Source organism: Populus euphratica, unplaced genomic scaffold, assembly GCF_000495115.2.
Source record: "Populus euphratica unplaced genomic scaffold, PopEup_1.0 scaffold303.1, whole genome shotgun sequence".
Taxonomy (NCBI): Eukaryota; Viridiplantae; Streptophyta; class Magnoliopsida; order Malpighiales; family Salicaceae; genus Populus; species Populus euphratica.
This window is the reverse complement of record NW_011500096.1, coordinates 254,950-268,587: the sequence shown is the minus strand read 5'-3', so window position 1 is coordinate 268,587 and position 13,638 is coordinate 254,950. Positions and strand designations below refer to the sequence as shown.

General features: G+C 37.6%; 3 protein-coding genes and 1 non-coding gene across 7 annotated transcripts; 1 reads left to right on the top strand and 3 right to left on the bottom strand.

Moving 5' to 3' along the window:
- Nucleotides 1–2,810: 2,810 nt before the first annotated feature.
- On the bottom strand, nt 2,811–5,089 carry LOC105109307 (protein PHYTOCHROME KINASE SUBSTRATE 4-like). 3 transcript variants are annotated; one of them, XM_011003962.1, is made up of 2 exons: nt 3,820–5,089; nt 2,811–3,741 (listed from the first exon to the last, which is right to left on the bottom strand). In XM_011003962.1, the coding sequence occupies exons 1-2, from the start codon at nt 4,691–4,693 to the stop codon at nt 2,972–2,974; spliced, it is 1,644 nt and encodes a 547-aa protein (XP_011002264.1). In that variant the 5' UTR covers nt 4,694–5,089; the 3' UTR covers nt 2,811–2,971. The 3 variants fall into 3 exon arrangements, with proteins under 3 accessions (XP_011002264.1, XP_011002265.1, XP_011002263.1); XM_011003963.1 differs by having other exon boundaries at nt 2,811–3,777; nt 3,856–5,089; XM_011003961.1 differs by having other exon boundaries at nt 2,811–5,088.
- Nucleotides 5,090–6,301: 1,212 nt separating this feature from the next.
- LOC105109305 (probable prefoldin subunit 5) lies at nt 6,302–8,264 on the bottom strand. 2 transcript variants are annotated; one of them, XM_011003960.1, is made up of 4 exons: nt 7,991–8,263; nt 7,754–7,857; nt 7,559–7,636; nt 6,302–6,839 (listed from the first exon to the last, which is right to left on the bottom strand). In XM_011003960.1, exons 1-4 carry the CDS (start codon nt 8,199–8,201, stop codon nt 6,837–6,839), a joined length of 396 nt encoding a protein of 131 aa, XP_011002262.1. In that variant the 5' UTR covers nt 8,202–8,263; the 3' UTR covers nt 6,302–6,836. The 2 variants fall into 2 exon arrangements, with proteins under 2 accessions (XP_011002262.1, XP_011002261.1); XM_011003959.1 differs by having other exon boundaries at nt 6,302–7,636; nt 7,991–8,264.
- An 81-nt stretch (nt 8,265–8,345) lies between these two features.
- TRNAT-UGU (transfer RNA threonine (anticodon UGU)) lies at nt 8,346–8,417 on the top strand. The gene has a single exon. It is a non-coding gene; the product is annotated as a tRNA-Thr (tRNA).
- Nucleotides 8,418–11,082: 2,665 nt separating this feature from the next.
- LOC105109304 (transcription factor TCP21-like) lies at nt 11,083–13,370 on the bottom strand. The gene has a single exon (XM_011003958.1). It carries the CDS (start codon nt 13,087–13,089, stop codon nt 12,265–12,267), a length of 825 nt encoding a protein of 274 aa, XP_011002260.1. The 5' UTR covers nt 13,090–13,370; the 3' UTR covers nt 11,083–12,264.
- Between the last annotated feature and the right edge of the window lie 268 nt (nt 13,371–13,638).

Genomic DNA, 13,638 nt, shown 5'->3' with positions numbered 1-13,638 from the left:
TCCTTTCATTTATGTGATAGGGCTGCATTTAAAATGGACATTTACCACAAATTAAAGTTATCTTATATTATTAGATATATTATTATAAAACATGTTTTGGTTAAGGAGTTATTGATACTTCAAGTGCAAAATGATGATATAAAACCATGATAAAAATGCACTTTTAAGTACTAATCAACGTGCTAGGAGAAAAATGTAAAAAACACTTACACATCATTTTTTCTCTAATTTACTCACACACCTTATAATTACATGTATTTACAACCATCCCCAAATATCAATCAATATTACAACCATTCATTAAAGAAATAATTTTTCAAAGTTAGAATTGGTTGGAGGAGCTGCTGAAACCTCGGGAACAACACTATAGGAATCTAGAACCCCCCCCCCCCCCCCCCCCCCCCCCCAACCCCCCCCCCCCCCCCCCCCCCCCGCCACTTTTGGCTCTTTGGCTCAAGTGTCATTGCTACTAAAATGAAAAACTTGGTGGCTCTGAAGTGTTTTCTTCTTTTCTTTCTCTTTGCACTGGTGATGAAAGTCATCTCTACTTGCAAAAAATAAAAAAATCACATAAACAATCAATTTTATTTTCTTCATTTTTCCATCTACATATCTATTTCCTTTTCTATTGGTTTTCATCACCACCAATCATTTCCATGGAATGAGGCAGGCTATCAGTATTGTGTGTTGACCATCAGTGTGATGAGGTTGTTGTTTTGCTATGAAATAGAGAAGAAAAGTGTAAAAAAAAAAGAAGTTGATCATGGATGGTGTATGGTTAATGTGGTTGCCCATAAGAAAATTGACAAATGATAAAGAGAGGCTACTGGAGCTAACGGAAAAGCTACTCACGCTGGTTGTGGTTAAGATTATGGTGGCTCATAATATTGAGTTGTGGCGTTGCTGAAGATAAATGGTTTCCAAAGAAGGAGATCTTGTGGTGTCCATGGATTGTATAGAAGAGGATCTGTGGAGATCATAAAAGAGAAAGGGGGGAGATCATGAACTGTGGGTTTTTTAGTTGGTTTCAATGGTGGTGCAAAGGTGAGAACAATAAAATGGTGGGTAAGGCTATGGTTTGTGGTTATGCAGAAGAAAGATTGTTATTGGACTGTCAGTGCGGTTGAAGGAAAGTTTATTGGTCTACTATAAAAGAGGCTGGTTGATGGGTCACGACCGCTGAAGAAGAAAAAAGACCTTTTGCGTTTTGTTCGTTTCTCTTTGTATGGTGTGCTAGTGAGTGTGATGGAAGGTGAAGGATTGATAGAGGTTGGTAGGTATTGTTGTAAAAAAAGTTATAAGGTTTTTTTTAAGTTAGACAGAGAAAGAATTCTTTTTTTTGTATTTTTTATGTATTTTTAGTGTCCTTTCCTTAGTTTTTTTTTTTTTTATAGTCTGCCTCTTTTTTGAGATTTTATTAGTTAACTATAGGCAAACTAATTTTGTCTCTTTATCTAATTGCTTGATGCCTAAGCAACTTGGTTTTTTTTGGTCCCTTCATTTTCTTGCTTTTCGCTTTAGTCCATTTTTCCTAATCTTTTACATTTATATTTTTTTATTTTGATGTTTTTTTTAATAAAAAGACAATGTCAATGTCAACTCGATGAGAAAAAATTAATCAACAGCTTTAAAATGGGTGTGTTAATACATAAAAAAATCATGAAGCCTAATTTTCAGCAAGTCAAATGCTAAATGATCAAATTTGAGAAAAAAAATCAATTATAAAAAAAAATAAAGGTAATTGAAATAATAAGGATGAAAATTGAAATTAAAAATAAAATAGAGAGCAACCAAATTTTTTTATTATATGGTTAAATTAAAAAGAAAATTAACTATAACAAAAGAAAACAATTTAAAAAATAAGGACCAAATTAAAAATAATAATAATAATATATGACAAGTTAAAATTGAATGACTAAATTAAAAATAACTAAAAATTTTATTAAAGAGCTAAGAATAAAAATTAATTATAAAAATAATAAGAACTGAAATTAAAATACCAAAAAAATAGAAAATCAACTTGTAATTTTTCAGGCATGAGAGACAAAAAAAATAAAAAAATTATTAGCAATAAACAGTTACATCTTCATTGACACACATCGCACCACTAAAAAGAGGGTGTTAACGCACTTCTAATATTATCACATATGAAATAGTGTTTGATAATCTTATGATGCTGTCAACATGTGCTAACCAAAAGGTTTGGACGGTGTTTACTAGCAACCTTTTCTTTTTAATAATGTTTTATCATTGATAAAAGATGAAATTGCCATTAATCCAACATTAGTATTACAAAAATGGTTAAGAGTAAAAAGACCAAAAGGCCCCTGCAATGAAGTGTTAAGTTTTTTTTATTCCGATGGCATTAAGTAATTTAATTGTGATTAAAAAGTAGAAAGACTAAATTACCTCTTATTCAACATGAGTATTAAAAAAAAAAAACAAGAGTAAAAAGATTATAAAGCCCCTACAATAAAATTTTAGTTTTTTTTATTCTAATGGTAATTAAGTAATTTAATTATATTTTAAAAAACAGAAAAAAACACCCAGATACTATTTCATTATTTTTTGCTTTCAAGAGTTTTTAGTCATTACACTGTTTCTAAACAATGCAAAAGGATGATCTTACCTCTTCAGAGTTTCAGTGTTAATTGTTTGTGTGTTTTGGTAAGAAGGTGTCACATAAGGCGATTTGCTTGGCTAACTGTGTCATTCAATTTTTAATATTAAAAAAAATTAATTTAAAAAAAAATCAAAATTGTAGGTTTTCTCAAAAAAAAAAGTGCATAATTAACCACATAAAAAAGGGCTGTGTAAGAACTTCAAATACATTGTAGTTGTTCATTTATTCACTCAAACAAAAGTATTAAGTTGCTTGATCAACACTCAGTCAAAAGGAAGAAAAGAGTATCTGCCGAACATGGGATGCAAGTTGTTTACCATCACAGCTTGCTTACTATACTGCGAAAGGTCATGGCAAGCGAACAGAGTGAGACCTAGCTAGTGGTGGTTTGTTCTTAATAGCTGCCCTACTTCCCACATGCCTCTGTGTGGAACTCACTACTCTTTGTCCCTCTGTAAGCACACATTTTACCGGATGTGGCCCCACACTTACCGCCTTCTCACACCTACAGTTCATCAACAACCCTCCATTCCCTCCTCTCTTCTTCCCTGCTCCTCCGCCGCCGCCGCCGCCGCGCATCATTGTCATTTCATCAACTTCTGATGCACTAACTGAGAAGTTTGTAACGCTTCCTCTATCAAGGCCTTCTGCTGTTGTCACACTCCATTCTATGCTAGCCTCGCTTGGCTCATAACATTCTGTTGCTGCAACTGATGGTGTTCTAGGATCATCAAGACTTCGTCTACAATACAAACTCCCTCCATTGGTTGCAGCTAATCGCCTTGCGTTAAAGCTTGAAGCATCATCAAGAGAATCACGAAGATTAGGACACATTGCATATGATGTTGTTTGAGTTGAAAAGCTCTCGATCTCAAACAAGTCTGAACTTGCATCACTTGCCATGTCATCATCTATAACTGTGAAGCTTTGACGTCGGTGAAGATCAGAAATTGACTTGGTTGGAATAGGATCATCAGCTGGCCGAAAAACTTCCAACGAATAGCGAGGTGGATCCTCAAGAGGAGGGTTATAAGTAGCTGATGGCAACGCCAGTTTTATAGGAGGTGGGGTTTGGCTCTGTACAGGAAAACTGAACCCAGCAGTATCAGTACTGAATGGTCCTGCTGAGGCCACTACAAGTTGGTGGCTTAAGCCTGAAGGGAATCGGTTGTTGTCAGCAGTGTCAGTACTGAATGGTCCTGCTGAGGCCACTACAAGTTGGTGGCTTAAGCCTGAAGGGAATCGGTTGTTGTCTGCTGAGATTCGGTGAGAATTAGGAATCACTTCACGTCTTTCGAGCTTGTTCTCTAATGAGATTCTATGAGTGCTAGGAATTACTTCACGCCTTTCGAGCCAGTCCGATGCAGCCAAACTTTTTTCAATAGGATTTTCTACAGTGGTAGGAATTTGATTCTGAATCTTCTTTTTGAGATCCGAAGAGACTCTAGGGTGGCTTATCCGCGATGGGGTTCTTGCTTCTGATAGCTTTTCCTCAATTTGAACAGATTTCTTACCTGAACATGGACATTTTCTCCCAAGAAGCCATTTTGTGCCGCACCCCTTTTTCTTGTCATCGTTTCGAGCTGGATTTCGCATCGAGACAGCGATAGCACCAGGTGGATTCGACAATAAGCCAGTCTGGCTATTCCAACTAGCTTCAGATGAAGCTGTTGGCGTTGCGTGGAAAGAGCGAGCTCTATAATTCCTACCATATCCATCCACAACAGAAGATGAAGCAGAAGAAAATCTAGGAACCGAAGAGAAATCATATCGCTCGGATATGCGTTCAAGATTAGCATTAACTGGAGAAAATCTCTTGTTCAATTTGGGATCACAGCTGCCACTTTCGTTGAAGTAATAACTCTGCGCATCAAAAATGCGTGTCTCAGAATCATCAACTCGATTAATCTGTTCTGGCGTCGGTCTGAGATAAGAAGAAAAGGATGCATCTCTAACAGTTGATTTTTGTGGATAAGAATGGTAAGGATGAGTGGGTTCAATGATGTCAAAAATTGGCTGTGGAGGTATGCTTCCCGCGGCAATAGTTTTCGTCACTCTCGATCTTTCCATACTAAAATTCACACTCCTTTAACCAAAATTCAAATCCAATTGCACACAGAAGTATGAGAAAAGAACAGTACTAGTAGTAATAATATCATGGGCTGCCTCTGGAATTCCCTTTGTTCTACTATTTGTAGAGAGGTACAACACATCCTTCGTCTACAGCAAGAATCAATAATAAAGCCGTAAAATGTTCCCACCTAGTCTTATAATTTAGCAGTTACACTCTCTCTCTCTCTCGTCTTTTTCTTAGGGGACGGGAGATAAGAAAATAGTGGTCTTCACACCTCGTCAAGAAGCATCGCGTCAGGTCCCACGCAACATATTCTCGAGTGACATGGGGATTAGTCACAGTTTCAGCACCAACCCCTTACCTGATTATGTCAAGACTCGAACCCAAGCACTGAGCTAGGAGAACATTGCAGTTTTTCTTTGACACGATTCGTGTTCTTTTACGACAAAGGCCAGCACCAACCAGGCACAAAATGTACAAAAACTATAGGCATATCATGTTAGATTAAAGGTTTGCCATGCCCTACATGCACGTCTACCGAAATCAATCAACATCTCTAAGGATTGGGGTATGAACAACAAGGACAGTATATAATAATGTCAACATGATGTCTTCCATCAACCTTTATTCCTAAATGTCAAGCAAACCTGACCCTCCCCAGTTCACATACACATTCCTCTACCGCTGGTGTCCATTGTCACTTGTGGAAGTTGCCTCCATGAACAGAAACATTAACTCCACCAAACGATATACTATCCACATGATGAGAGAGACATAATTTGCGCACACACGTACAAAAGAAGCAATGAAAAGGGGTGGTTTTATCTGGAGCACTATAGGACATAAATTTTCTTGGAAGTTTATTCAACTAGGGATTGTCCCAAATCTCTGTATCTTTATTTTATCACTTATTAAATGGAAAAGAAAAATGGATTCTGTGCTTGATTTGAAACCAGAAACTACTCCTTTAAAAATGGAACGATGGGGTTTTGAATATAAAATGCATATCCTAACATTGTTTTGAGATTTTGAAGGTAGAAATTCTCTAATCAGTTTAACTCCACACACCGAAATTAAATCCCATCTTTGATTGAAATCCAAACTTTGAAAGATAGGAAAATCAAAACGAAAAGAGGTTCATTGGTCAACCCATTGTAAAGGATCAATGATTTGGTAAGTTAGTGGGTACTGCATCCATCTCTTTCTTTAGGGTTTGCAAGCAACAAGGTTCAACCTTTATTCACTTCTTTACTATAGGAGCCAAACTTGAACATGGATTCTCTTGTTAAACATGCCTGCACTCTGACTTCATCCGGAATTGGTTTGGAAACCAACCTCGGTTTAATAAGCAATTAAGGAACATGATTGAATGGTCTCAGGTTTGAACTTTGGCTCATATTGCACCGGTGATCAAGTGACTACAGCCAAGTAAAATAAAGCAGGATTGATTTGGCAATTCGAATATATCATTTGTGGCCAGTGAAATTGTGTGAGCGTCGAAATCTGGTCCCACGATGCCAAAATATATGTATATATATCAAAGAGAAGTCCCAGGCACGTAGGCTTAGTAAGAAGATCAGCACAAAAGAAATTTCGAAGACATCGAAAAAGAAAGAAATCAATATAGTATCAAATATTCATCTTCAACCAGACAAAGGAAATACCGTGGACAATTGATCAATCAAGGGAATTAAACTAGCAGCAAAGCAATGTCACAAGATTCAAAACACACCAATTGAAGGGAAAAAAAAGTCATTAAACAGATCAACATGACTGCAAATGAATAACCACTGAGGATACCAGACCGACCTATCATCCTCTCTAACTTCCCATTCTCCATGTAATTGGTATATCCAAGTTTTATGCCATTTCGATTGCGAAAACTTCTCTTCCACTCAATGAGAAGGAATCCATTTTGGTGACAAACAACATCACCTTTAGTGCAGTTTTACAGAGCAGTATCTTTACAAAATGCTAGAAAATCAAGAATCTAACAGCAAGAGGGCAGCTATTCTGAAAATCCTAGGTTGTAGGAGCCAACTGCCTCAGCTTTGCCTGTAAGATTGCCCCTGCTTCATCTGCTACAGTCTTCTTTTTAGTTGCAAGCTGCAATTAAGTATTTCAAATTTAGCCTTCCCATCACTGAAAGATTAGCAAGCAGCAGTGATAATGATATCAAACCAAGACAAAGATTGCAGGCTCAATTTCCAATAAAGAAAAGAAAATGCATTTTAATCCCCTCAATTAGGATTATAATGTTTAACTTGATGGACTGCCTACTTTCTTCCCAAAATACTTCTTCTGACACAAGGGATTAATGAAAATCAAAACTTATCATCAAGAACAGTCCTAAACAGGAAACCTCTCAGCTCTCCAATCTTATGTGAAAAGCAACAGTGACCAGATGCTGGCATGGTTCATTGTCAGAAAACCAGTATACACGGGGTTTAGAATTCATTCTAATTCAAATCACAACACATTCCTTTGAAATTGCTGTAATTCTTGCATGTCAAGGCATGAAAGAACATCATGAAAGGGACATTGAGGAACCAGGCGTAGAATGGTGCAACTAAACATGTTGCAAATGGATTTCAGCTGACAAAAACTTCAGGCAAAGACTGGCAGACTATTAGCATTGTGCGGTTCAATCCACAGTTATGATGCACTAATGCAGGTTTTAGCACCATAATAATCAGTTACGAACTCCATCAAACTGCTAAAAAGGTTGCTTTTCAAAATACCATAGCACTCCCCAGCGAGCAGAACAGGTTTAAGTAACAAAACTAAGTGTCCTGTGCTAAGATTTTCAAATGTAAACAATTCTCAACATCCTTAACACAGAGATATGATCGAAAACATACCTCAATAAGCAGAACAAACCTAGACTTCAACAAGGCAATCTTGCGCTCGCAATAATCTTTCCCTTCATTCATTGTTTTCTATTATCATAACAAACAAAGAAAGAAACAAAGAATTTAATCAGGTTAACGCAATCCAATACATTGCTAATCCACTAAATGAAATTCAAAAAAGCCATCAAACTTGTACCAACTAACCTCAACAAAATATCCAGTACCAATATCAACAAGAACTCTATCAGCATCATCAAGTGTACCAGGTACATAAAGTGAAGCAGTTAATGGCACCAACATCTTCTTTCCTAATTTTCACAAAAACCCCCCACAAAACAAAACCCACAAAAGCACACAAAGAAATCATAAAGACCCAATCTTCGACCTTCAAGACAAGCAAGAAAAATCAAAACTTTAACACGGAAGCAATAAAGGGTTTACCTTGGGGACGGTGAGAGAGGTCATTAAGTGAAGTGGCGGCGACTTCAAGACGACCAGTGGCTGTTTTAATGTTGTTAAGACTGTCTTGTAAGAGATTGAATTCAAGATCTACTTGTTCTTTTACTGCTTTTAGTTGTTCTATGCTCATTTTCTCCATATCTGATGCTCTCGCCGCCGCCGGACTGGTGGCTACTCCTTTTGACGAAGCCATGGTGGTTTTTGTTGCCTTCGACGTTTTTCTTGTGTGGTCACTCCTCTTAATTGAGGTCTCTTTTACTCTCTTGTGTGGCCCGGTTTAGTTGGGTGGGCCTTAGGTATAATAGATAATATATAACACAAACCATTCACGTAAGGTGCCCCTATAGCTCAGTGGTAGAGCGTCAGTCTTGTAAACTGAAGGTCTGTAGTTCGATCCTGCATGGGGGCACTCTCTCTTTTACTTATGCTTATTCACATAATTCTTAGGTTTAATATGCGGCCCATTAATAATGGGCCCATGACTAAATGGGCTCATCCTCACCAGCACGCGTGGGAATTTTTTGTGTCAATTTAATAAATTAAAGCCCGAGCTAATTCAATGTGACAGGATCATACCATTTTTCTCAGAGCATTAAAAATGGACGACCCTATCAATTATTAGCTTATCTTTAAACCTTTTTGGCTTGCACTGATCCAAACAAACACGGCCAAGTACAAATCTCGACGCGACAAATGGATCCTATTCTTTTCAATTTTTCAAAATATACCCTCCTCCCGCTATAACTATTGCCAGTTTGTTTTTACATATTTTCAAAAGAAATTCAAAATAATATTTTTACATATTTTTTATTTTAAAATAATTTTTAATATTTTTATATTATTTTTGTGTTGATAATAAAAATAATTTTTAGAAAATAAAAAATATTATTTTAATACAAGACAAGAAAGTAACAGTCTTAATTAGTTTGTTGCACCTACCACTTCCCTCCTTGTCCTCAAAGGCAACATCAAAGTTTGATTCGTGTCGTCCTGTGTTATCCCTTGTCTTTAATATTGATTGCCACACGCAACTCGACCACTCCTTCAAAACCAGCCGTGGAATCCTTGGAAGCTGAAATTAAATCACTCCGAGCATTGGCCTTTCACAGCATGACTTTGATTACAATAATAATAATAATAATAATAATAATAATGGCCACGAGTTCACAAATGAGAGATGCTGTCTAAATATAAATTCATGACTGGGAACTACAGATGGGCTTGTTCTGGCAGACCTCAAATAGATGGAGCAACCGGAGATTCATTAGGCAGTTTGAAAAGGTAAATTTATAAAAAGAAAGAAAAAAGCTATAAACTTTAGATTTTTCATCATCAAGGTTGCGAGAAAGTTTTTGATGGATCCATCCAAAATTAAGCTAATCATCAAATACTTTTAAAATTATAATTAGAACAGAATGCAATTTCAACTACACCTTATAAAACATGTCATTGAATCCATAAACTCAACTTCCCACTACTTCTTCCTTAATAACGATGATATGATGCTCCCAGTAGAAGTATTAGTATATTGGTCTATACTTTGCATGGATCAGTAGAAGTATTAGTATATTGGTCTATACTATACTTTGCATGGATGAATATTAATTTTAAAAAATATATATAAAAAAATATTAAGAGTATAAAAAATATTTTATGTATTCTAGATCTGGCATCAATATCAAACTTATGTCTTATCAAACTCATGTCTTGGTCTAGTAATCATATCAGTCCCAAGCAAACAACAAACAAAAAAATAATAATTGTGCATTTTAGTTGTCAAGAGAAAAGAAAAAATAACAAGAAAGCAACCATGGAATCCATGAAATGTCTACACACACCGCACTATATGGAAAAGGACACAATTGCATATCTATTTATACAGTGAGTGACATATTTGACCACTAGAAAGTATCTTATGCGCCTTCTTAATGGTTTGAGCGTCGCTTACTCACCAGGGCATATAGAACACGTGTTTGGCATAGCTACGAGACCTACACGACTTGAGTCTGATAGCCATATCAGACCCGCACCAAGGTTTGATGGTCATATCAAACCCCATCTAGATCCGGCACCAAACATGGTTATCAGGCTCAAGGTGCTTAGACCTGACAACCTTGAACCTGACAACCATACCAAACCCAAATGTTATGGGTCTAGCAACGAAGCCAATCCTAAGGTTTCTGGATCCCGTAACCATGTCAGACCTAAGATGCTTGAATCTAGCAACTCATGTCAAACCCAAGTAAACAATAATAATAAAAAAAAAACAATTATGCTCGTTAATTGTCAAGAGAGAGAAAAAAACACAAACAATCAATTATCAGCGACAATCCAATCATAATGTCAACACGCATTGCACCATGTGAAAGAGAACACAGCTGCGCATTTATTTATACAATAGATAGCCAGATTTGATATCCAGAAAGCGTTTCACACGCCTCCTTAATGACTTAAGCACCACCTACTCGCTAGGGCGTATAAAACACACACCAACAATTTTTCTATTAGAAAATAAAAAATACAACATGAAAAATACTAAAACACCTCTCATAATCCTCTTAATCACACAATATATCCATATAATTTTACTGTCACAGCACATGATAATCTATTTCTAGAGCTATAGTAAAATTCCTTTGTCATTTAGCTTTCTTTATGATTTGCCCAACTACTACCGGTCTGCATGAAGATACAGGAAAAAGATGAAAAGTAGCATCTTACAATTGATACAAGACATGGATCCAAGCAATAAACTGTCGAAGAAGACGTGGGATGATAATATCGGATACAACACCTGCGATGACTTGAACAGAAAATGAAATCCTTGAAGGAAATGTGGATCCCAGGCGAAACAAACCAGTTTAACAAGAAAATGATATGTAACATAATCTATCGCAACCGTCAAAACACAGCTTGCTAGCATGAATTTTCCACCTGCTCATTAATTAGTGATGGGAGAACTCCCCTCTTCCACGCAAACTTTTCAAAGTTACTAGCAATAATCGCTTCAAAGAACTCCATGGATTGTTGGGTAGAAGATTCAAATATGAAAAGAACAAGCCGAGAAAGCCAGATTAAGTAATGTGGATTAAACTTATTGATAGCATAATGAGTTGATATATACATCGAGCAAAAGGCAATGGCACACAAGCAACAGATTGAATTGAGAGAAACACATGGGTTTCTTATTCACACAACAGTCACCTGAAAAACAATCCACTTACATACATGGAACACACGTTATTATCACACTAATTGATCAGAGAAATGGCTAAGAATACTGGTAAGTTTTGAAAATGCGGTCTTACAAAGAGGCACCCAAGTTTCCCCCACACACAGCAGTCTCCTTTGAGATCAATACACCAACACATACCCTGAAAGCCCCCTAATAAGAGCACACATCAGTCTCCTTTGAGATCAATACACCATCACATACCCTGAAAGCAGAAGAGTGCAAGAAGCAGTTTGCAACCACCGTGGCAAATCACAAGCTAAGCACCGAAAGAACCACCACTGTTGTCATCAAACCATATCACAAATTGCATCAAACGATATCATCTCTTCATCCTCCATGGGAGCAAAGGAAAATTCAACGAATTTGGGGAGACTAGAAGTCCAGAATTACAGGGCGTCGTCAGATAAAATACAAAGCAAGCAGAATAACACCCAGAAAACTCCACTTTTCCATTGTATTGATCACCCAGCTATTGAGACAAAACATGACATTGCTTCAAACACACATTTGCAAGCATCGTGTCACTCCATGGAAAAGAAAGCCAGATGTCCACAATAGGAAGAACTCACTAATAGCATAAAGCACTCAAACTTCTAGCCAAACTCTGACAAGTTTCTCCCAAAATAAGAACACAAAGCCTGATATAGATTTGCGCCAGACTCCCCTAATCCATTATGATAAAAACACCTTAGCAGCTTCAGCCACAGAATTTGAATCACAAAACCATAATTCTTCACTCCACTCCTCCTCCATCAAAACCCCCAAGAACCTAAACAATTTGAACCCTACAAAGCCCTAATTAATCTCCAAACAAACTTACTACAAAGAACCCCTAATTAAATTCATGCATTCATTACTTAAATTCTCCCAAATCCTAAACCCTAACCCTAATCTTCACTAAAATTCTTCTCGTCCATCTTCACACACAAGCAAAAAAAAAAAAAAAGCTCCAATTTAACATAACAACATTCTTATAATATATACCATACACCAACACTACCAAGATCCCATTTCTCCACATTCAACGGTGATCATCCTCTCTCCTTCCTGAACTTCCATGTCCACTCGACAAAGAAGCCAGCAAATTCAAATGACCAGGAAGATAATTCCCCACTCTTGCCGCCGACGCTTCTCCCATAGCCGCAGCATGCTGCTGGTGCATAAACAGTGAAGACTGCTGCACCGCAGTCGGCTGAACAACCATTTCCGGCGGTGCAGCAGCAGCAAACCCCCAAAAATCGGGCCTGGCAGGTAAAGCCCAGAACCCACCAGGCCCTGCTGTTGCTGTGGGGCCCATTAATGACCCAATTGTGGGGCCCACAGAAACCCCATCATCGTCCTTCCCACCACCATTACCATCCTCCTCCGGCCGCATCCTTTTCCCAAGTATAAACGGCGCGGGGCCTAACAAAGGCTTGTGCTCCAAAGAACCAACCGGATGAATATTAGTGCTCGAAAGAGAAGATATAGAATTTGAATTCCCACCAGCACGAACCGAAACAGAAACAGTAGAAAAACTAGCAGGAGTAGTTCCAGTACCAGTAGCAGCAATAATCGAAGGCTCAGCTTGACGAAGTAGCCATTCAATAGTTTGTCCATCGGACTTATGACCCAATTCACGAGTCAACTGAAAAACTCTAGCAGCACAAATGATCGGCATCCGAATCCTCCTTCCACGACCATCAACTTTGCTATGACGGTCTTTAGAAGGTGGTTTTTTAGCAACTAAAGCTCCATTAGTAACTCCTCCTCCTCCTCCTCCTCCACCACCACCACCTCCAGGTGGCTGGTTTCTTTGTGGGTCTACCAAAGATCCGTTATTTACAGCGCCACTGTTGTCTGACATGGTGAAGAAGATTGAGGGAGCTAAAAATGGTGGGCTTGTAGAGAGAGAAAGGATGGATTTTGCGGGTTTTGAGAGCAAGAGGGTTTTTGGAGGAGGGGAGGAGGAGGAAGGGGGGAGAAGGAGAGAGCTAGCTAATCATTGAGCGGCAGGAGCTGGTGGAGACAGGAAGGAGGGCACATGGGTGGTGGGGTCCATTCACACACAACCCCTCCACAGCTCACACCCTTCGGTTTCTTTCTTTTGTGCTGTGTTTGTTTGTTGGATGGAGGAGGGAAATGAGATTATTTTTTTAAAATTAAAAAAAAAAAAGAGAGTAATCATTGCTTAATATGAATTGAAAAAATAAAAATAAAATAGAGATATGCTAATTAAGCTGGAATTGCAAGTGGTGATTTTTCTCTTATATCCTCTCCATAAATAGAAAAAAAAAGGAGAATATTTTTGCCTTTCTTCTTCTTTGTGCTGTGTTTGTTTGTTGGATGGAGGAGCGAAATGAGTTTTTTTTTTTAATTAAAAAAAGATAGAGAAATCATAGCATAATACGAATTG